The 24472-nt window shown below is 39.1% G+C and overlaps 1 protein-coding gene across 2 annotated transcripts in view; it reads right to left on the reverse strand.

Moving 5' to 3' along the window:
• The window catches only part of TECRL (trans-2,3-enoyl-CoA reductase like), a 39536-nt gene extending 20499 nt beyond the window's left edge, over window positions 1-19037 (reverse strand). For both annotated transcript variants that reach the window (XM_042471548.1, XM_042471550.1), the window contains exons 1-4: window positions 18713-19037; window positions 13693-13744; window positions 7955-7999; window positions 4415-4518 (exon numbers count right to left, since the gene is read on the reverse strand). In XM_042471548.1, coding sequence (XP_042327482.1) covers window positions 4415-4518; window positions 7955-7999; window positions 13693-13744; window positions 18713-18964 — 453 coding nt within the window. In that variant the 5' untranslated portion in view covers window positions 18965-19037. The remainder of the gene's footprint in view (window positions 1-4414; window positions 4519-7954; window positions 8000-13692; window positions 13745-18712) is intronic.
• Between the last annotated feature and the right edge of the window lie 5435 nt (window positions 19038-24472).

A 24472-nucleotide genomic window follows, 5' to 3' on the forward strand; every position in this document is an offset into this window, starting at 1 on the left:
TCCGGGTCCTGTTCTCTGGAGCAGCAGAAAACAAGCTTGCTCCCTCCTCAATATGACATCCTTTCACATATTTAAACAGGGCTATCATATCACCTCTTAATCTTCTCTTCTCCAGGCTAAACATCCCCAGCTCTCTGAGTCGCTCCTCATAGGGCAAGGTTTCCAAACCTTTCACCATTTTAGTCACCCTCCTTTGGACACGCTCCAGTTTCTCAATGTCCTTTTTGAATTGTGGTGCCCAGAATTGGACACAATATTCCAGGTGGGGCCTGACCAGAGCAGAATATAATGGCACAATTACTTCTCTTGATCTAGACACTATACTTTTATTGATGCAGCCTAAAATTGTATTGGCCTTTTTAGCTGCCGCATCGCACTGTTGACTCATGTTCAACTTGTGGTCTACTTGGACTCCTAGATCCCTTTCGCATGTACTTTCATTCAGCAATGTGTCTCCCAACCTATATCTGTGCATTTCATTTTTTCGCCCTAAGTGCAGTACCTTACATTTCTCTGTGTTGAATTTCATTTTGTTAGCTTTGGCCCAGCTTTCTAGTCTATTCAGGTCATTTTGAATTTTGATCCTGTCCTCTGGAGTATTAGCTATTCCTCCTAATTTGGTGTCATCTGCAAATTTGATAAGTATGCTCCCAATTCTGTCATCCAGGTCATTGATAAAGATGTTGAATAGCACTGGGCCCAGGACAGAGCCCTTTGGGACCCCACTGGTCACTTCTCTCCACGATGAAAAGGAGCCATTGTTGAGCACCCTTTGGGTTCGTCAAGTCAACCAGTTACAAATCCATGTAACAGTTACCTTGTCTAGTCCACATTTTACAAGCTTGTTTGCAAGAATGTCATGGGAAACCTTGTCAAAGGCCTTAGTGAAATCAAGATATACTATATCCACAGCATTCCCTTCATCTACCAAGTTGGTAATTTTATCAAAGAAAGAGATTAGGTTTGTCTGGCATGACTTGTTTCTCTGAAACCCATGTTGACTTTTTGTGATTATGGCATTGCCTTCTAGATGTTCACAGACTCTCTGTTTAATGATCTGCTCCAGAATCTTTCCTAGTACTGATGTCAGACTAACTGGACGATAATTGTTGGGATCCTCTTTTTTCCCCTTTTTGAAGATGGGGACAACGTTTGCCCTCCACCAGTCTGCTGGGATCTCTCCTGTTTTCCAGGAGTTTTCAAATACAGTATGATTGCCAATGGCTCCGATATTACATTTGCCAGTTCTTTTAATACCCTTGGATGTAGTTCATCTGGTCCTGGAGAATTAAATTCATTTAGATTAACAAGGTATTCCTCTACTATCTCTTTACATGTTCTGTGCTGAAATTCCCCTATTCTGTCCTCTGCTCCATTATCCTCAGGTTGAGCACCCTTTTCTTTTTCTGAGAAGACTGAGGCAAAGAAGGTGTTTAGTAATTCTGCCTTTTCTCTGTCTTCTGTTAGCATTTTGCCATCTTCTCCACACAGTGGCTCTACCGTTTCCTTCTTCTTCCTTTTGCTGTGGATATACCCCCCAAAAAACCCTTTTTATTGTTCTTAACCTCTCTAGCAAGCCTGAGTTCATTCTGCGCTTTAGCTTTTCTGACTTTACCCCTACACATGCCTGCTATTTCTTTGAATTCCTTTTTTGTGATTTCCCCCTTTTTCCATTTCTTATACATGTTCCGTTTCAAACTTAGCTCGTTTGAAAGTTCCTTAGTCATCCATCCTGGTTTCTTGAGACACCTCCCGTTTTTCTTTCTCACTGGAACTGTTTGAAATTGTGCCTTCAGTATCTCCCTTTTGAGAAAGTCCCATCCAGCCTGAACTCCTTTCCCTTTTAGTATTTCTGACCACGGGATCACCCTCAATACTTCTCTAAGTTTACTGAAATCCGCTCTCCTAAAGTCTAGGATGTGTGTCTGACTATGCCTGGCTTCTCCTTTCCACTGTATTACAAACTTCAGGAGAACATGGTCACTTCCACCTAATGATCCCACCACTTGCACCCCATTAACCAAGTCATCCTTGTTGGTTAGGATCAGATCCAAAATAGCTGACCCCCTTGTTGCCTCTTCCACCTTTTGGACCATGAATTAGTCTTCCAGGCAAGTGAGGAATTTGTTAGACCTTGTGGATTTGGCTGAGTTTGACTTCCAGCAAATATCAGGGTAGTTGAAGTCGCCCATCACTACTATATCTCTCCTTTCTGAGTGTGTGGTGATCTGTTCTAGAAAGACATCATCCAATTCCTCCGTCTGACTTGGAGGTCTGTAGTAGACTCCCACCATAACATCCTTGTTGTTTCCCTCCCCTTTGATTCTTATCCAGATGCTCTCCACCTGGCTTCCATGATTGATGTCCAGGATCTCTTCACTGGTGTAAATATCTCTGACATATAGTGCTATTCCTCCTCCTTTCTTGTTTGGCCTATTTCTCTTAAAAAGGTTATACCCCTCTATTTCCACATTCCAATCATGAGACTCATCCCACCAGGTTTCAGTGAGGCCTATTATATCATATTTGCTTTGCTGTACTAGGAGTTTGAGTTCATCTTGCTTATTTCCCATGCTCTGTGCATTAGTGTAGAGGCATCGCAGACCACGGGTCCCATTTATTTGTTGCTGGTGCAAGTTTATTTGCCTCCCACTGTTGTGTCCTTGCACTTTTTTTCTTGTTACCTCTATGTCTGTTTGACTATTTCCTCCAGCCCTTTCGCCTTCCTTAATGTTGTCTCCCTTCCCCACGGAACTCAGTTTAAAGCCCTCCTGATCAAGTTCTAGAGACTGTTGGCAAAGACATTTCTTCCAACTGGCGTGAGATGCAACCCGTCTGTTGCAAGAAGTCCCTCCTCATGGAACCGCAGCCCATGATCGAAGAATCCAAATCCTTCTTGGCGGCACCATCTGCGAAGCCAGTTGTTCACATCTGCTATTTTCCTCTCCCTTCCTGGACCATGCCCTTCGACTGGCAGAAGAGACGAGATGACAACCTGTGCATCCATTCCTTTCAGCTTCCTACCAAGCGCCTCGTAATCCCTTTTGATGTTCTGAAGGCTGTGTCTTGCAGTATCGTTGGTTCCCACGTGGACCAAAAGGAAGGGGTATTGGTCAGTAGGCTTGACCAGTCTTTCCAGCCTCTCTGTCACATCACGGATCTTTGCCCCTGGGAGACAACACACCTCTCGAGACATCTTGTCAGGCCTACAAATCACTGCTTCTGTACCCCTCAGCAAGGAGTCCCCCACTACGACCACACGCCTCCTACGAAGTTTAGCATCGGCTGTCCCCTTGGGTGGGACTCTCATGCTTGCCTGAAACACATGTCACTTAGGATCATGTTAGTGATATGTACAGGTGTAAGTCCAACATATGCTATGGTTTGGTGGAGTGGGGTGGGGTGTTGTTGGACTATAACTCTCAGCTTTCTTTACCATTGTCTATCCTGCCTAGGGCTGCTGGTTCTTGCATTACAAGAATACCTGGAGGGCCACATATTCCCACTACTGAAAAAAAATCTGGGAGATTATATCAATGGAAAAATTAACATGTATGGCTAGAGCAGTGGAAAACATACACAAAAGCAGTAAATTTTGGAGCATTTGTCCCCCTCTTATTCAACATATAGACAAACATAAAGAAGAAAGGGAATTACCAAAGATATACTGATAATTTTCGATGGGTATTTTCTGAAAATTCTGTTGAATGCTACAGGTGCATTTTATTCATGCAATGCATACAACAACTTTGGTTCATTCTCCTGTTTTATCTGCATATCTTATCAGAACAGAGTCATTTTTTAAGATGTACTCCAATATATATAGATATATACTTTATATACTCCAATATATACCATAAGGGGGAAAGGAGTGATGAGGGGAGGGAGGGAAATTCCTCTCCAGTGGCTTTTGTTTTTTCTATGATGTAAAAGCTATTTGTGCTAATAAAAGCAATATATGGGATTTGTTGATAGCAATAGCAAATACATTTCTGTACCGCTTATCAGTTGATGAATTCACTTGGATTTTCAAATCATATCAATGAATTGTACATGTGTATATACAGAGAGAGAGAAATAGGAGGGGGGAGGAGGAGATGACTAGGAATGGGGAAGGCAGCTATAAAAGAATTAGAACAGATCCTAAAATATAAAGATATCCAACTGAGAACTAAAGTTAGAATTATACAAGACATTGTATTGGGCAGAAGAAAGAAAGGAAGACCACATGCTAGATGGATAGACTCAATCAAAGAAGTCATGGGCATGAATCCCTCATTGCCTGAATTCTTCCCTTCCATAAACACCCCACCCCACCCCACTCCACCAAACCATAAGCATATGTTGGACTTACACCTGTACATATCACTAACATGATCCTAAGTGACATGTGTTTCACCAATGTCATACTTACTGTTGTCCAGCTCACTTGCTGACCCATGTCTGTAAAATACAATGTAATGATAGAAGAAGCTGCAAGCCTCTTTATGTTGACAGAGTCTTTCAAATAGGGCCCATCTGGAAGAACAAAGAAACAAGAATAGGTAACCTGAAGAAAGCAATGTTTCTGTGCTACAATCTGCACTACGTGCTTGGCAGAAAGAAACTGTTAAATAATAATAATAATATAATAAATTTTATTTCTATACCGCTGTTCCGAGGATCACAGCGGTGTACAACAAGGATAAAAACAGGTAAAACCATCACAGTCCCATACCCCAACAGTATTACAAAATACAATAAAAACAATTACAACAACAAACAACCCATACAAGTGGTTGTGTAGAATGGAATACAGCAAAACAAATGATCTTTTCTCACATAGCTGGTAAAATGCTAAATTTGCTACTCAAAAATTATGGTGCCATTGAAATATCACACATAAAGGCTGGCATAAGTTCATTTTTGGAAGGGGCACAGAGGGCTATTATCTTGCTCTTGTGGCCTGTCCAAGCAGGTCCCATGCTTGGCTGATTCTCCTTCTCAGCAGAACGAAGGGGAGAAGAGGTGATTTAGACCAAGAAGATCTAGCTGCTCCTGAGAAAAGGAAAAGGTAGGTGCACTCTATCTAAGAACACACCTCAATCCTGCCCCTGGTTTTTGACAAGTAAGGAAGTATGCAGAGGTTTACATATAAAGCTACACTAAGATGTAGAATTGCATGTAGCCTCTGTCGGTGTGTGCATGCACACCTTTCTATCAGTCTGTATATATGTATGCAGCTCAGAGAATACATGGAAATTCTTTTAAATTTTCTCATCCGCAGTGAGAAAGAATGTAATTGTAATAAAATTTATTTGGTCTTTGACCAGTATAGGAGAAAGAATGTCTTGATCTATAGACACACACTGTTATGAAACCAGAATGCTTGCTGCTTTTGTGCAAAAAACATCTCTGTGTGGAAAATCCTCAGGCCCAGGTTGTGTTATATTCTCTGTTGTTTCCTGCGTGGCTGCTTTCTAACTTGAGCATATCCACAGCATATTTCTCATTTTAGCAAACAATCCTGTTTAGCTTCTGCAAGTAAAATTGCAGCAAGACGCATACAGCATCCAAAGTGTATCTGTCTGTCCTGATTGTACACATACACCCAAACCCCTCTGAGTTTCTCTCCTGGTTAGCCAGACAGCATAAATATGGAGCATTCTGGCAGAGAAGAGACAATATTTTCCATGTTTTTTTTTCTTCTTTTTAAAAATGTCTAACTAGGAAGGAAAGAAAACTCATAACAGTCAGCATGCTTACATTTCATGCTGACAGTGTTGGCCAGGTGTTCCAGTCCTCTTGCTCAGTGCAGAGGAGAAATGCCAGCCTTGCTGGCATGCATTAATAGAATCAGGGATCTTTGAGTCTTCTTCCTAATTCATCCATCTGTGTGCAGATTTCAAGGTTTCTGAAGAATTCTCAAAGTCAGTGTTCAGGATAACATAAGACACTGTAGTGTCAGTAACTGTGCTGCTTCTGTAGCAAATCTACACTTTACATTTTGGCCATGAAGGCTGTAGAAAACCAGCAGTCTCCAGAACAGGAGAGAATTGCAGAAACTTGCCCTCTGGCCACATGTGACCCTATCATTTTTAACAGTCTCTCATGCATCCCAGTACATCTTCAAAGCCCGTAGACTATTTTTCACCACATGCAAAGGTGAGAATCATAGATACTAGTCTAATATATAGCCACAGTTAATTTTTTTTTTCTTGGCAAAAAAGGTCCACAAATAGCCCAAGACAAAATGTCTCACAATACCCTTCCAAAAAACAACAACAAAACACACACACACGTTTTTCTTTTTAAAAATAACTGGGCAGTTTTCACTCCAAAACAAAACAAATGATATCGCATCACCTCTGGTCTGCCAGAAACCACTGTTGCACATTGGGGTGTGTGCAGGTGAAAGAGCTGGCTCATAGTTCAGAACACAGTTCCCGCTGGTGACCTTCCAGGATGACATTTAGGGATCTGAATATTACTATCTTCTACTTATCCTTTAGATCTTCATCTATTTCATTCTTATATGCAAGAAAAAAAAGTATCAAATGTTTCTCTGCACTAGATTCTTTTTTCCCCTTTTGTAAAATTTCAGAATCCTATTTTTACATTTACTTTTGTGCAAAACATAGGCTGACATCCTCTTCAGTACATGTGATGTCCTAAACCAGACTTATGACAGTGTAACTTTATTAATTCACTCAACATGTCCCCAAAAACCCAGGTTAGAACCCAGGCATCACTATCAACACAGGGATTTCTAAAATGCTGGAAAGCATGCACCCCTTCCCCAGCAGTAACACACTTTGCAATAAACAGTTGCCACATTCATATGTACTTTTAGCATATTTTGGCTTCTACAGAAGGTTTTAGAGGATCACATTGGGAAACCAGGAGCTAGTGTGATGTAGTAATTTGAGCATTGGATGACCCTGGATGTCTCTAGAGAACAGGGTTTGAATCCACACTCAGCCATAGAAACCTAATGGTTGAACTTGGGCAAGTCACACTCTCACAACCTCAGAGAAAAGTAGTAGCAAAACCCACTCCTATCAAATCCTGCCAAGAAAACCCTGTGCTAGGGTTGCCTTAGGATTGCTATAAGCTGGAAATGACTTAAAGGCACACAACAACAACAATTGGGAGATGCAGCTACAAAGATGGTGCTCCATCGTAATTGCTACATCTCCTGATGGAGGATCTCAGCTATTGTGTTTTTGTGAAAACACATCATGGTTTGTCTGGAAAACAATGTTTCTTTTGTGTAAAATCCTCTTTATAGAGTTTTCACCAAAAAAAAAAAAATCCAAAAAGATGCAAAAAACTGAACAAAATAAAACATGCCAGTTGACAGATTTTCAAGGGAATTTTTTGACGTGTCAACACTCCATTTTTTTGCCAAGGAAAAGAAAAATGAGACTAATTTTACATCCCTAAATCATGACCTTCCCTTCCAAGAGACCACCTGACAAAAGTGACTATTTATTAGACTAGTATCTGTGATTCTCACCTTTGCTTCTTGGTGGAAAATAGTGAGGTAAAAACATAGACTAACATCTTCAGCATGACATAGTGATTCAAGTGTTGGACTATGACTGTGGAGACTAGGGGTCAATTCCCAACTCAGCCATGAAAACCATTGGGTGACCTTGGGCAAGTCACATGCTCTCAGCCTCAGAGGAAGTTAACAGTAAAGTTCCTCTGAACAAATCTCATGAAGAAAACCCATGATAATTTTGCCTTAGGATTGCCATAAATTGGAAACAATTTGAAGCACACAACAAGAAAAACCGTATGTTCAATGTTTCAAACTATATATGTATGTATTCAGAGACATACATTAAAATGCATGGTCTGGGATGTTGATAGAGATTGTATTCTCATTTACAAATAGAAATGAGGGGCTCTTTCCTTTCTGGGAAAAAAAAGTATTTTACAATGTCTTGGCAGGAAAATAAATACTTACTGCGTTCTAGTCGCAAACCTACGCGAGATGGGGACCACTGTGGACCTGCTCACAAATAATGAGAAAATGTATGTGTTACTGCAAGGAATTGTTAAAAGGAAATGTAAAATCTTGATAGTTTGGTACAGCATGCCATACCAGTCTGGAGTCTGCCTTATATATTGCAAGGTTCTACAGGAGAGTCAATGATTACATAAGAAGTACTGAATTGGTTTCAGGCCATCTACTTCACAGCAATTGAAATCACTGGGACTTGACTTTGCCTTATGTCCTACTGATTTCTTTCTGTCTGTTCTTAGCATGACTAATGATGCAATCCTAATTCAAAGATGAACTGGTTGTAGGGGGTTAGAATTAAGCTGTTCCTTCTTCTCCCTGCTGAACTCTTCAAGCAGAAATCTTCTGACAGAATATTCTGCTGATATAACTGCTCTGCTGGCTAACATCTGCAAGCATAAAATCCAAAACAGGGGCACAGGAAAGGTGAGGTAAGGGAAGGTCACCTTCCAGCATTTCACAGATGAAAACAGAGACACATGTGGTCACAACCAACACCAGAATGTGGTCAAGATGACAAATGTTATTAATGAGATAGAACCCACAAGTTAAGAGAGTGACAGCAGGAGTTTGCTTTTGCATGGGCCTACTGGGAAGGACAGAATTCTGACCTACCCTATCATCTTTCTCCTGCTAGATTGAGGGTAAATACTTTTGCACACTGAATTCAGTTTGCATCAAGTGAAATAAGCTGATGAAAAGGGGAAAAACAAGAGTAAGAGAAAGACACACACACCAGTTTCCCAAAGCCTACCAACTCCCCTCAAACAGTTTTAAATGGTATATTTGGGCACATATATAAAGCTGGCTCACCGGACCCCCTTGCTCCTGCCTTGGACTTTGGCCCATGTCCCAGACCTTGGAGATGAGCTAACACCTACATGAGGGAAGAGGGGTGTGCCCCCTTCCCCCACTCAGCCCTGGATTTGCTAGAGTTTGAGTGTTTAGAAACGATGGGAATGTAATTAGTAGACTCTTTGATTGTTTCAATTGTTTTAATGTTAAATCTTGGCATGTTAGTATTGCATTAGGTAGTTAGATAGTTGTGTGACAGATTGGAGGTGTAGAAATTTATTTATTGTTAATGTGGGTTGTTTTAACTTATTGTATTCAGTTAAGGTAAAGGCTGACTTATTAGTGTATATTCATTAACATATTTCTTTTGTTTTGTTTATGTATTTTGTTAACCACTTTGATCTGTGGAAAAGCGGTATATAAATAAAATTTATTATTATTATTATTATTATTATTATTATTATTATTATAAAATTCCCCAAATATATAAAAACATACAAAAGCACCCCCAGCCTAAACACCCAACCCCATTCCTCCCCAATATCGCTGTTTTCCTCCATAGCCTTTCTCAAAATAGTGACAAGAAGTGATGCAATGACATTTTCAGCTACTATGTTGTCAGGTACTATGGGGAAAATTGAAGTGTGTGGGTTTGTTAAGTGGGGAGATGCAGCCTGCCTAGGGGGTCTGGGAAACCCCCCCCCTACTTTTGCCCACCCTTAATAATCCAAATACCCTTCAACCCAGCCACAATATTAACATAAAGTGATACTGGGAGAAGATAACTCTAGGAAATTGCTAGCATCTTTATTCAACACAGATTCAAATGATCTAGTGTCATCCCAGCTGTTCCTTAACTATCTTTCTCCATTAGGATTGTGTCTTGATCTAATCCATTGTTTATATTTTGGCCAATAGTCAAAATATAATTAGACAGCCAAGGACTTATAAAACCATTTTAAAATTTACCTTGAGCAATGTCTTAATTCAGACCATATCCGAAATCATAATTTAGAGGATTGAATATAGGTCTCAGTTTCATGGCACCCCTTCTTCTTTCATTACAGTTTCCCTCCCAGCTAGTTATAATTGTAGCTTGATGTGACACCAGAAGATTTAGCAAATGATAATTAGTAGTTGGCCTACAACTCCAGTCAGAAATCATACTTCAAATTGGGGGTTTGTAGCTCATTTGGAACGCAAGTGCTACTATTAAACCCCAATCTGCCATTTTGGATGTTGTTTCAAACAAATAATAGTACTAACTAGGGAACACAGATGGAGGCCATGCATGAGACAGCATAATCTTTCTACTATTGTTAATTTAATTTGAACCAATATATTTAGTAGTGCTAAAATATTTCCATCTAATAGTAGGAATAAATTGTGCTTTGTTTTAAGAAAACATTCAGCTTGTGGAACTGATTAACAACTTCACACTTCAAACTTTAAAGAGTTTCTTTAATCAAAATAATTACATCTGGAGTGAATTTTTTTGCAAAGTGCAGCCTGAGTGTTCACATTTTGCATTGAAGCACACTGATTCAAAACAATATATTTTGTTCTCAGTCATGTGCCCAGCTTCACAGTTTGTAACATTGCAGTTTCTAATTTTGGAAGTTTGGATCAACTGTAACACAATTGGAAAGGATTGGGCTAGTGCTTATGCATATCTCAAGGATCAAGGCCACTGATCTCATCTCTCCCTTGTCTAAACCATCAGGGAAAGAATTAACAGCTGTAACTGTAGACCCCAGAATGAACGGAGGGGTTCAAATTAGGCCAGGGGTGACACTCCTTCTCCAAATGATCAGCCAAAATTGGATTCTTAGTTAACTAAGCCCCCTCAGGAATGATCAGAAGTGTACTTACATGACCAAGCACGAAGTTGTAACTGAGTCCTCCCAGGAATAACAAAGCCTGCATGCAAGCTAGCCTATTGACATGTTTGTAGAAGTAAACTACACTGAACCCACAGAAAGGGCTTCTGAGAGGTATCAATTGATCTTTGCTTGAAATCAATCAATCAGTCAACCAACCAACCATAACTCCCAGATCCCTTGGTCAGTTGCTGCCAGATCACATCTCATCAATGGTTATGTGAAATTGGGGGAAGAGGTTTCCACCAAATGTATCACTTTACATTTGTAGTCACTTCATTTTCCATTTTAGAGCCCAATCCAATTTGGAGACAGCCTTCTAGCACTCTTCATAATCTATTTTTTATTCTCACCACCCTAAATGATTTATTATTTTCAGCTAATGTAACCACCTCACCATATACTATACACCACTAATTTCCAGTTGTGCACAAGGGGATTCCTTACACCTCAGGCTTGGTAGATACACATGTTTTACATTTTCTTTTGAGATTAGTATGTGTACAATCCTGTTATTTTCTAAAATGTCTTCTCCACAGCTATAGCTTTTAAAATAGACTAGTTGAGAAGGCTGATGTTTTCATTGTTTTGTAAAAGCGTATCTTCAAGAAGGCAAAATAATGACATTTTATCTAGTTTGAATTCCCCCTCCTTAAAGCGAGAGGCTCAGTAATTGTGTAGGTGAGTGGTAGCACAATCTGGCCCCATCACCATCCAAGTCATGAAGGGCTACTGGGCAAGTTAAATACCCCAGTGCCAACTACAAACATTCAAGGGAGGTGGCCACAGCATATTCCTGGCTGAACATAAATGCCAGTGAAAAATATCATCAACCTCCTCCCCTTGGTTTAGCTTTATCAAACTGATTCCCCCCCCCCAAACTTTGCTCATCTGCTTATTTTACTATGCATGCCCAAGGGCCTGTGTCTTATTTTGGTTTGTTTACAACTCTTTGCCCCATAATAGTAGGATGCCTTGTATTTTAATAGTTATTTATATTGCCCTATAATTGTTGTCAGTCACTTTGGGAGACAGTTTTGGACAGATGGATTAACATTACTAGAAATGTGATTTTTAACATTACACCTTTGCATATTATTTACCTAAAGAATGTTGACCCTGGAAGGTCATTATATTTCACATCCTTGTCTCAGAAAATGGAAGCAGGATGCAAAACAGGAGACTGGAATTAGAACTATAGAGGTCTTGATGCAAATGTAAGAGCAGAAGCTGCCTCAAGAGAAGAATGTGTAACTCAGTCAAAGAGGGCAGACAGTTTCTGTGAATGGCAGATAGATCAAGACATTCAATATCTAGATTGTATGTCTTTTAAATAGCAAAGGTCATCATAAATGTCATTTAAGGTGGAAAGGAATCAAGTGTCTGAGAATTCTCAAGAACACTTCTGAGTGACTTCAAGAAAGATAATGCTATCATTTTTTAGAGTCCTACATTTTGTTGAGAGCCAGCATGGCATAGTAGTTTGAGCATTGGACTATGACTCTTGAGATGAAGGGTTCAATTCCCCGCTTGATCATGAAGCCAACTGGGTGACAATGGCAAACTTCCTCTGAACAAATCTTGCTAAGAAAACTCTGTGATAGGGTTGCCTTAGGGTTACTGTAGTTGGAAATGACTTGTTGAAGGCACACATTTTGTTACCCCCACAGATTAGGGAAAAAAGGTTCTTAAAAAGTAGTCTATTCATCTGAATTATTTTCCTGGAGAAAAGAAAAGCAACAATCAAGAGTATCATCCATGGCAATTGAAGCCATTAAAGGAGGGGGGGGGGGGGGGGTCTCTGATTCCATTGAGTTTGAATCTCATAAACTACCTATACACTATAAAACAAACAAATATCTCTTCTTCATATTAGTAGGATTTGGCTAGTTTGTATCTGTTAAAATCTGTCTTTTTAAGAGACTGCATGTATATATGATCAGTATTCTCAGTCTCAAAGTTGCACACCTTTTGGCATTGCATAAGATTTTTTTCCTTTCGTTTCCTTTTTGCTGTGGTTTTTTATTGCTTTGAATTTACTACTTCACACGTTTTTGTGTTTTATCCACTGTCTGTAAATTAATGAATAGCATTTTCTTCTGACATCTTGCTCATTCTAGTCTGAGGAAGTTTTAAAAAGGTTTTCCTCTTTATTTACAAGTGACTATATCAGATCACAGTGCACAGCAAGAAGGGGCTTCTTTTTGCACTGCAGAATGGGTGCCATTGGCATGCTCACATGCCATGATGATGCTCTTTATGCGCCGTGTTATTTGGATGCAGTGCATGAGGCACATCATCAGCGCATGCACCATTTGGACATGCATGCACCAAGATGACACCCGGACAGTACGGTAGGGATCGGGAGCGTGTGGATGTTCCACTCTCCCGAGCCCTAATTTCAGCCCCAGGCTAGTGCATAGCACCAGCCTGTACCAGGCATAAGACAGAGATGTTTCCAAACCTTGCTCCCTGAGGTCCTTTAACTGGAACAGCCACAGACTGACTATGGAGATTATCACACACATTTTTCTCCTGGGCTGGGCATGGGCTGGGTCGGGGCATAAACTGCTTTAATAGGGATATTTTCATATGTCTCTGTGCCCAGCTTGGAGGCATCACATACCGAATCCAGACTTCTACTGGACATCACAAAGAATGGAAAATCTCCATTCTTTGTGAAGTCCAGATAGGATAGACGATGCCTCTGAGCTGGGCACAGGGGCATGTGAAAACATCCGTTTTTAAGCAGCTTATGCCCATACCCTGTCTCTGCCCAGCTTAGGAGAAAAATGTGTGCACACTAAACTGTCCAAGACTGAATTGTGTTAATGTATATCCATCTTTTGGGTGGGATGCTTACTGATCTATTTGTCCTGATGTTCTAACGTTTTCAATGTTTAATACACTTACATGCCAGTATTCCTTCCACTTATGTTGCTCTGAGTTCTTATGTGACTCAGATCAAGCATTCCTTGTCCATGCAAAATGCAGCCAGATACTTACACACTTTATGAAACTTGTGTTTTACATCGAGAAGTGTTGATGAAGGTGGTATCTGAAAAGAGAAAGGGAAGAAAGATAAGAATTTGTACATTTTCTATTTTAACTCTGCTGTGCCTTTGAGGTTTTAACTGACTACATAGAGTCATAAAATGATAAAACTTTTCCTTCTCAGTTTGGCCTACTTAGAATCATAGAATCACAGAAACATGGAGTTGTAATGACTTGCAAGGGCCATCTAGTTCATCCCTTGCCATGAGTTACAGCATTCCTGAAAGAAGGCCATCTAGCTATTTAAAACTATTTAAAGCAGCAGAAAACATGCTCTCTCTATCTTCTGCATGATAACCCTTCAGATATTTAAAGATGGCTATCATGTCAACTCTCAGCTATGGGCAGAGTCCAGCCAAAAGCTTGGCTTGTTTAAGTCTAATTGCTTTTAATAGAAGATATTTAAGCATTTAAATGCTTCAATGAAGTCAAACATATGTAATCTGGACTGAATATCTCTCCATATATTATTTTGTGATGAAGATTTTGTAAAATATTTTGTAGGGTTTCAATCTCCTATTGATGCCACACAGCGTTATGCTTATTTAATTAATGCTAGGGTGTTATTAAACTGGCAATTGGATTCCAGCACTAGAGAACTAGACAATTAATGTTGATAATGTTGTTTGATTATGATTTGAATGACACAAGTGTGACTGGTGGCACTAACAATCCTCAAAATGGTTTCATACCAAGTTCCATGTTGATGTTGATGTTGAGGTGTTTGTTTGCTCTTTTAGCAAATTTTGGCCTAAATACGTTTGTTAGTCCAAACTAGAATAGGTTCAGGAAATCAGAAGTAGGTATTGACATACTATGTAGCAATGGGTTGACTGTAGTTGATATTAGAAATTGGATTTTGGCCATTCTACTGAAAGGAAAAGTGCACATGTAAGGTAGTGGGTTATGTCAGATACCATGAGCATGAATACTGGGGCTTCTTACAGACTCCAACTACTGTAAGAATAGTTGTATTCTCTACAGTATATAATTGTATCCTCCACAATAAGCAATAAACCTAAATACAATTAAATATTAAGCTCAGAACTTTGTCAAATATATCTTGACTGTCAATGATGAATATATTGGTGTCTATGGCCCCATACAAACAGGCCAAAATAAAGCTGCTTCAGGTCACTTTGGAGGTATGCTGTTTAAATGATGCATGTGTCCTAAGTGTCCATAAACCACAATCCTGCCCTAAGGAGTGGAGCACAGCTTCTGGATTCTTAGTACGCATGCATCATTTAAACAGAATACCTCCAAAGTGACCCAAAGCAGCTTTATTTTGACCTGTCTGTATGGGGCCTATGTCACTCCAATATCTGATGTATTGAGTGTTTTTTTAAAAAAAAATAAATGTAAAAGAGATTAAACATGAAAATTGCCAAAAATAAAAGATGTTTTTCTGTTCTTTCTCTGTTGATTTATAAATCCTATTGTTAGTCTCAACTACAGTAGCCCCAATGAATCAATGGGATTTACTTATTTATCAATTTCTCATTCCACAATCAATTCAAGGGATGTACTTATTCAGGACTAGCTATTACAAGTCAGGCCACTTTTAGACTTTATTGATACATTCTGTTTTATTATATAAAGTGGGCATGAGCTGAATTGAATAGAAAAAGCTTTCAATTAAGGGCTGTTATTTTTATTTTATTTTATTTTATTTTTTGCCCTCGGCTGTAGGAGCATTCATAACCACAAATATTTATTTAGGGTGAATTTATCAGCAGATAATGATAAATTAGATAAGCACAACTAAGGATATCAAATAGCATAATTTTATGTGACAGCCATGAGATTAACAATTGCACCATTTAAAGGGAGGGACATAAAGCATTTAATTTTTATTTACATAATTTCTGTGGATAGTCAAGGAGATTGGACAGGGAAATCATAAAGTCCATGGAAATAAAAAGCAGATTTTTATATGTCCTCAACTTTTATATGTCCTTAATGATTTCTCCTTTTCTCAGATGCAAGATCGAAGAGCAAAATATCAAAGTCAGTGCATGCTCAACATAACATTTATTTTATTTTATTTCCAGGATTTATATCCCGCCTTTCTCTCACAATGGGAAAATAAAAGCAGGTTTTCTAGTTAGCCCACTGACAATCTGGAAATGTTTGCCAGTCTGTGGCTGCATTTCTGACAATAGGAAATATTCATTCTAAATAATGAAAGGATGCCCAAGAGATTTCAGATGTATATGGCAACATATGTTGTTCAAAACTGAAGAAGAGCACAGTGGATCAGATTTATCTTTCTCTCAATAGACAATCAAGTGATTCTGTGAAAATCAATAAATTGAGCTTCATCTCTGCCATTAATGAAAGTGGCCTTAAGCAAGCCACACTATCCCAGCACCAGTCACCTCATCTTCAGCAATAACACCAACCTCCCTTTTAAGGAATTAAGCAAGACAATGTGTGTTTGAAAGTGTTGCACCAATTATTAGGATAGTGGTTATCATAAATAGTAGTATCTGCATATTCTCTATTTTTATCTGTCAGGATCAGCATCGCTACCATTACCTCGATGGCTTCAAAATTTTATCAGACTTTGTTCATAAAGCTCCAAGCATATTTTTGCAGCCATTAAATTATATGATTCTGTGTGGAGGTTTTTAAAAAATGAAAACTGATCATTTAAGAATGTTTTAATAATGTTTCATTCCTGTGAAATCGGGGCACACTGCCTGCCTAGTCAATAAGGACCGAGTTACATTTAAAAATAGATGCATGTTTACAACAGAGCTGCAGATAGCATAGATATAACAGGGATCTAAAGAAAAGGCGAGAAAGGGTGTTGTGAGGTTTTTGGGGGGGTCTGTATTCATAATCTCTGCTGTAGTTGCTGCCACATTGCATAATTAATGCCATTTGACACCGCTTTAACTGCCATGGTTCCATCCTGTGGGATCCTGAGATGTTTAGTTTGTTGTGGCACCAGAGCTCTCTGAGAGAGAAGCCTAAACATCTTACAAAGCTACAAATCCCAACATTCTATAGCACTGGTACCATGATAATTAATGTAGCATCAAACTGCATTAATTATGAAGTGCAGATGCAGCCTTAGTCATGATTGTGACATTATTTTCACAAAGATAACTCCATCCCCCAAGGTACTTTAGCTGCATGGGGAGAAGGAGGTCCATTTTGCCAGATCATGGGTGAATGATGGTCCTTTGATTATCATTTTGATCAGATTATGGGTCAATGATGGTCCTAAACACATTGCAGAAATAATCCAGTTTGGGACTGCTTTAACTGTCCTGGCTTAATGCTAGGGAATTCTAGGAACTGTAGTTTTGTGAGACATTTAGCGTTCTGTGTCAGAGAGCTCTGGTGCCACAATAAACTACAATTCCCAGGATTCCCTAGCCCTGAGCCAGGGCAGTTAAAGTGTTCTCAAAGTGAGTTATTTCTGCAATGTGCTTTGGACCAATGTTTTCATCAGGTCAGGGGAGAGGTTGGGCCAGGAGAATATGTTTAGTTAAGTGTACGTAACTATGTAGCTGGTGTCTATTGCTCTCTCTGTCTCTATCAATTATTTTTCTGTTATCATTGTGTCTTGTTAAAATATGTCTTTCACCAAAAAAGATCATCATGAAATTTTCTGAAAATGTCCCAAAAGCAAATCTTATGGTGTACAAATATGATTGCACAATATGCTGTCATGCCTTTTATGTAACTCTCAGCAGGTTAATTTCCTTTTTCAATGACCCAGCCCCCCCATTCTCACACACAAGAATGAAATAAATGACAGCTTATATCCCTAGGATACCCTGAACCATGTACATATAGATTGTACACAGCTCTTTGACCCTATGAATCAGTGTGTCAGAATGGCCAAGCTAAATGTTAGGAGGTTCAAGTTTCACTTGTGTCATGAATTCACAAGGTGATCTCAGGCAACCTTCTCGACAAGAGGATAATAATGCTGACCTACTCTGGTCTTTGTAATGAGATAGCATATGTGAAGCACTGTTGAACTTTCGAAAGTGCAATGCAAATGTGTTATTATTATCCATTAACTTCAGAAATGGCTGGCCAAAATTCATGGGGCAGTGAGCCCATTCAAACAACACTGGCTTTGAATAAGAATGTTCAAAGCAGACATTTGCAAACTGGAGAAAAACAGCTATCAAATAATTAAAGAGCAAATGTAAATTATGTGGGCAGCAATCCCATGTACCTGGGAGTCCCTCTGAACACACTAAGCTGTACTATTCCATGAAGATGCATCAGATTACAGTCGTAATGAATCATATGCTGAAAGTGAAATAAATAAAAATGCCATTGTCAGTATAAATTGCTGCCATAGATTGAGATGTTACATATAAGATCATAAGATACAAAACAGTAGTCCTGATTGACAAATAAAGCATGGTAAATTTCTGCAGTGGGTGACTTTGTGGGTGCAAATTTGTTTCTCCTGCTTTTAGCACCAGCAAGGATCCACTTTTTGCAGGAAAAATGGTTTATAATACACATTAACCCAGTAGACTTCTTCTGGGGAGACACAGAGAATTGAGTGCATATAGTAAAATGCATCCCAACTTCAAAAGAAGGTTGTACACTAAGGTCATCTTGATTTTCAACTCTGTCTAAAATTTGTAATGTCACACTGAAGTGGACTTTTCAAAAATGCCACGAGGGGAACTGTCTTACCTAAAATTGAGTTAGTAAGATATGAGCTGCACACCACAGACAAATGGTATTTAATTCTGCCAATCCATGAACACAAATAAGTTAAAAGCACTTGAAATTCTCCTTGCAAATGAAAACACTTTTTTTATTTGTAAAGAACAGCAGAAAACTGAATACTTTGCATGGAATTTATATTTTACTGACAACAATGCACAATGATGAATTCCAAAGCATGCTATAAAATCTCTTTCATCCTCTCTCTTTTGTGTGTGTGTATATATACACACACACACACATACACACATACACATACCTTGTCCACTACACAGATCTGTTTCTTGCTTTGGGCATCAAGAATCTCCACTTCAAAGTAAGTGGTCTTTGAATGTCTTTGAACGGGTGGTGGTCTCAGATGGCCAGCAGAGAGTACAAGCTGAGACAAGCTGAAGAACGTTCTCATGTCATTATGGGGCGCAGTCAATGCAGATCCATGGAAGTCTCTCTTGTGTTCCGGAGTGCTGGTCTTACGTTTCCTGAACATGGCTGGGACAAAACACTGGGGCATGTCATGTCAAAACTGGATACCTCCAAGGGACACTCTGTTGTTTCTGCATCAGTTAAATACAAGCACTGACTGATGGAACATGAAAGGTCAAGTGGCATTCCATTTGGAGAGTCTAAGTTTTATATAGCAGGATTGGAACAATGGCTTTCTAATCCGTGTCTATATTTAGCCAACTATTGTGATGTGCTGCATTACCCTTTTTTTATTTTAAACGTGGTGTTTGAAACAACATGTCCTGTTTAGTTCCTTATCTTGGTTCCCTTATATTTGCAAGCCAGACCCTTTAAAAAAAAAAAACGCTCTCAGGAAGTGATATGCAATGAAATGTCATCATTATCTATAGAAACCGGGCGTGCAAACAGATCCAATTATGAAAATGCAAGTCAGATGTCACCCATGTGGCAGCTGTTTCTCAATGCAGAGATGTCTATACTAATTTTAGGATGCCAGTGAATTAATCAGTCATGTAATGCCAAACACTGTCAAATATTCTGCCATGTCAAAAGTGTAGGTGGGTGGCTTTCTATTTTAATTGCATTCTAGTTTAGGTAGGTGGCTTTCTATTTTAATTGCATCATCCTGTCATTTAATAGTAAAAGAGGAAAGGCTTCTTCCTTCCCAACTTTAGACACACACATGCACAGAGAGGTGAGGGTGGGACAGATTTACTTCATTTAAAATCAAGGCTTCACACTTGAGTACTGACCCAACCACAACATGGAAAATGTGGAATTAGTTGCATCTCCTGCTGTCATCTGTATCGCAGATAGATGGTTCAAAGTAAAATACAGCCAAAATACTCAGCAAACATATACACTCATCCCTCCACATTTGCGGCTTTGACTTTTGCGTATTTGATTATTTATAGATTTTTTTAATATCTTCTCTCTAGGAATTTCTAGGTCATCCAGCTCAACTCAATGGTCTACTTTAACCAAACATTGCACTAAAGGACCTAGTGATTCCTAGAGAGAACACTCTACTAGGCGTTTGTAGCTCCTCCAATGCAATTCTATGATCAGTTTTTGTGGGTTTTTCGGGATATGTGGCCATGTTCTAGAAGAGTTTCTTCCTGACGTTTCGCCAGCATCTGTGTCTGACAGATGTTTACCAGACAGTTGCACTGGAGGACTTAGGAATTCCTAGAGCGATGTTCTCGCATGTAAAAACATAGGCCTGTTACAGACTGCCAAAATAAAGCTGCTTTGGGTCTCTTTGGAGGTATGCTATTTAAATGATGCATGGTTCCTAAGAGTCCGGAGGTTGCACCAAAGCCACACTCCATTCCTAAGCACTGGAGTGCAGCTTTGGTGCAGCTTCCGGATTCTTAGGATGCATGCATCATTTAAACAGCATACCTCCAAAGAGACCCGAAGCAGCTTTATTTTGGCAGTCTGTAACAGGCCATAGTGTTTTTTGTTATTTGAGGTTTTTCCACATTCACGGGGTCTCTGTGCCCTAACCCCAGTGAATGTGGAGGGATAAGTGTAACTCCACTGATATTAGAAACAAGTTCTGGTAAACAATAGTTCCATTTCCATTGACTTGGCAATGAGCAAAATTGTCCCTTCTTTGAACTATTCAGTATGTATTGCCTGAGCCCAAACCCACGGTGAGCTTATTACATACTGTATAAAAACTTCTGTCAAATGGAAATCAGTATATTTTCATATTACTTTTTTATTTTATTTTATTTTACACTTATCTTACATTAACCACATTCATATCCAACACAGATAATACAAAAGAAGTAACCAGTGGAAAAACAACAGCTAAAACTTGCATAAATCCCTTGGCGATCTTTACGATTTTTGGAATAACTCCCTATTTTGTCTTAAAAAAAAAACAATTCCACACAAACTACACAAACTACACTAAGAGCCAGCATGATTCAATAGTTAGAACAGTGGAGAGGAACATTTTCCTCTTGATGGGTGCATTGTCTCCTTCATTAGACTTGAACCATACTCCTTCCAGCCTTTCTTTCTTAATAATTTTTTAAAAAATAACTTGGTTGAAGTTTTACTCACAATTTTCTGGTTTTCTGGTAATTTTCATCTACACCATTTGTTTGATAATTTCCTCCTTGCCCCAGAACATTTAGTCAATCCTTAATTTCACTCCACAAATACAGGAAGAATCCTGGGATCCCCTTTTTGCTCATTCTTCCCTATGGAAAACAAACAAACAAAACAAACTCAGTATTATTCTAAATGCTTTGCCACCTTGGGCCCCTCTGGGAAGAAAGGCAGCATATAAATGAAATGATATGATATGAAATAAATACATTTCATCTGAAAATGGTCAATTTACAGGGGTACTGCTGGGAGAAAGCAAAATAAAACTTTTTCTCCCACAATAATTTCTCCCCTCCACAAACGAAATTTTCCTTAACTCTAGTATTATAGAATAATTTCTACTGTTTCTAGTATTGCTATAACCTAAAACCGCAGCTGAGCATTTAGAAATATAGTTTAGGCATAGAAAAAAGGGGGCAGGCACAGTTACCAAGGGAATGGGCAGAGAGCAAATATAACATGTAGTTGTGCATAATTTGCAATGTATTACTATCTACTATGCTACAAATTTGGGGACTGAAGGAACATTTTATGGGGAGACAAAAAAAAATTGGCATGGCAATGCCCTCCCCCTTCATAGTTACACCATTGAGCTTTGGATTTTTTTCGTCCTGGTAATATCAGAAGTTTAGGGATCATCACTATCTGCTTTTGCCTACTGCTTAGTAGTATACATTCTTTTCTTTCTTTTTTCTCCCTTCTTTAGGACAAATGGTGTTCTGTTTTTGATCTCTGTCACTTTTTGCCTGCTTGAAACATCCTTGTTATACGCTGCTCCTGTCAATGCGAGATCACCAGTCGCTATGTGCCCACACATTCCAAGCGTCTTCTTAGAAGCAAGATGCTTCCTTCTGTATGGAAACCTCGATAGGGGAAATCTCTGAATGAGCGCAATCTTCTGGTGCTGGGAAATGGATCTGTTACAACTGGGTTTAAAGTATGTGTCATTCCTCAGATAAACACTTGAGCCATATTTAGGCATTAGAGTAGATGTCCAGTTTCAGAAGCAGTGAGTCCAAACAGCTGTCATTGGCCTCACAATGTGCTGAATGGTAGCTTTGGTAAAAAAGAAAATGGTCCAAACAGAACAGCACAACAACTACGAAAAAGAGCTTTATAGTTCTCATGCCACCAATTTTGAGAGTAAGGGAACTTTCATAGGGATAGGCTAGTGCAATCTGCTTCTCAAGGGCAAAACGGCAAAAAATCCCATAAGGCACCCCCAGTCTCCTAGGTGCTCCAACATAGCTCTTTAATATGTTAATAATAATGAGAATGGGGTTTATGTTGAGTTCTTGCACCTGAATAAATGGACCATAAACATTTTCCTCAGATCTCTTTCTGGCATGACTAGGAATATATTTATTTGAGTGTTTACACTGATCCTTAAACAATCTGTTGATATGTTTATCAGTACCTTTTTGCTTGCAACTGCAGTTCACAATGTGACTTGATAAATGTGCCAGGCTTATATTACAGTGTATATTAAATATACAGCATGCAGCTGAGCCACCTTTCCTTTTTCATTGAAATATAGCCCCTGGAGTCATTAACTGGATTGGGTGCATGCAGGTGCAATTTGAAATCTTTCCTTCACAATCTCTTTCTTTTCTAAATTCAGTCATTCAGTTGAGTCTCTCTCTCTCTCTCTCTCTCTCTCTCTCTCACACACACACACACACACACACAAACACACACACCATTTTGAACTCATATGTACAAGGTGAGGGGGAGAAGCAACCAGTGAAGATTTTTAAGGCATTGCCATTGAGAAAGTTCTGTTAAATGAGGTCACTAACTTGCCTCTTAACAATGCAATGGGTACAGTGTTCTTAAAGCAGCAGTGGGGAACTTGTGGGTGTTCATATGTTGTTGGACAGCATGTCCTATTAGCTCTAGCCATTACAGCCAATAATAAGGGATAAAGGATAGTGTAGTCCCGCAACATAAAGAACTGCAGGCTGCCCACTTTGTCTTAAAGGGTGGGCAGGTCTACAGGGGAAAAGATAATCCTTCAAGTACTTTGCTTCCCAGCCTCTTAGGGTTTGAACATTAATAACCAGCACCTTGAATCAGAAACAAAATGTGACCAGTACAACTGACATAAGGGGATCCCAGTATCCTCAGCAATTTTCTCCAGTCAAAATTCAGGAAGCAGAATTTCTAAGTATTATTCAGATATAGTCCAATGTAGAGCATATGACAGTAGTTTCAAAGTGTGTACTCTTAATAGTGACATTTTTATCTGTCTTCCTCCCTGTCCACCCCATGTACCCCTACAAAAAGTGTATAGCAATGGATACAAAATGGACTATTATGCTGATGTAAAGCATCAACATAATCCTACCATACTGTATATACCATGACTAAATGGTTGCGACAACCTGGAAAACAGTCAACTCCACCATGTGCTTCTGAATTTAGTGAGAGAAGAAGCAGGGTAGAACCTGAAGCTAGAAAGCAGCCCTCAACAATGGTTCTGTTTCATCCTGGAGAGAAGTGATCAGTGGGGTCCCACAGGGTTCTGTCCTGGGCCCAGTGCTATTCAACATCTTTATCAATGACTTGAATGACAGAAAAAGGGGCATACTTATCAAATTTGCAGATGGCACCAAATTAGGAGGAGTAGCTAACACCTCAGAGGACAGAATCAAAATTCAAAATGACCTGAATAAACTGGAAAGCTGGGCCATAGCAAACAAAATGATATTCAACACGGAGAAATGTAAGGTATTGCACTTAGGGCGGAAAAATAAAATGCACAGATATAGGATGGGTGACACCTGGCTGAATGAAACTATGTGTGAAAGGGATCTAGGAGTCCAAGTAGACCACAAGTTGAACATGAGTCAACAGAGCGATGCGGCAGCTAAAAAGGTCAATGTGATTTTAGGCTGCAGCAATAGAAGTATAGTGTCTAGATCACAGGAAGTAATAGTGCCATTCTACTTTGCTTTGGTCAGGCCTCACCTGCAATACTGTGTCCAGTTCTGGGCACCACAATTCAAAAAGGATGTGGAGAAACTGGAGTGTGTCCAAAGGAGGGTGACTAAAATGGTGAAGGGTCTGGATACCATGCCCTATGAGGAACAATTTAGTGAGCTGAGGATTTTAGCCTGGAGAAGAGAAGGTTAAGAGGTGATATGATAGCCCTATTTAAATATTTCTGTAGGGTCAATTATTGGGGTTGTTCCGACTATCTCAGGGTTTTTAGTTTTAATTGCTGTTTTTATGCATGATATTGTGTTTTTAATATGTTATACTGTTTAATATTATCTTAAGGGGGGGAGGAATAAAGTGTTTTTAATTGTTATATTTTATATTTTACAGTTCTCAACCGCCCGGATTGGTTTGCCATAGGGCGGTATATAAATAAATATTATTATTATTATTATTATTATTATTATTATTATTATTATTATTATTATTA

Source organism: Sceloporus undulatus, chromosome 6 (assembly GCF_019175285.1).
Source record: "Sceloporus undulatus isolate JIND9_A2432 ecotype Alabama chromosome 6, SceUnd_v1.1, whole genome shotgun sequence".
NCBI classification, from domain to species: domain Eukaryota; kingdom Metazoa; phylum Chordata; class Lepidosauria; order Squamata; family Phrynosomatidae; genus Sceloporus; species Sceloporus undulatus.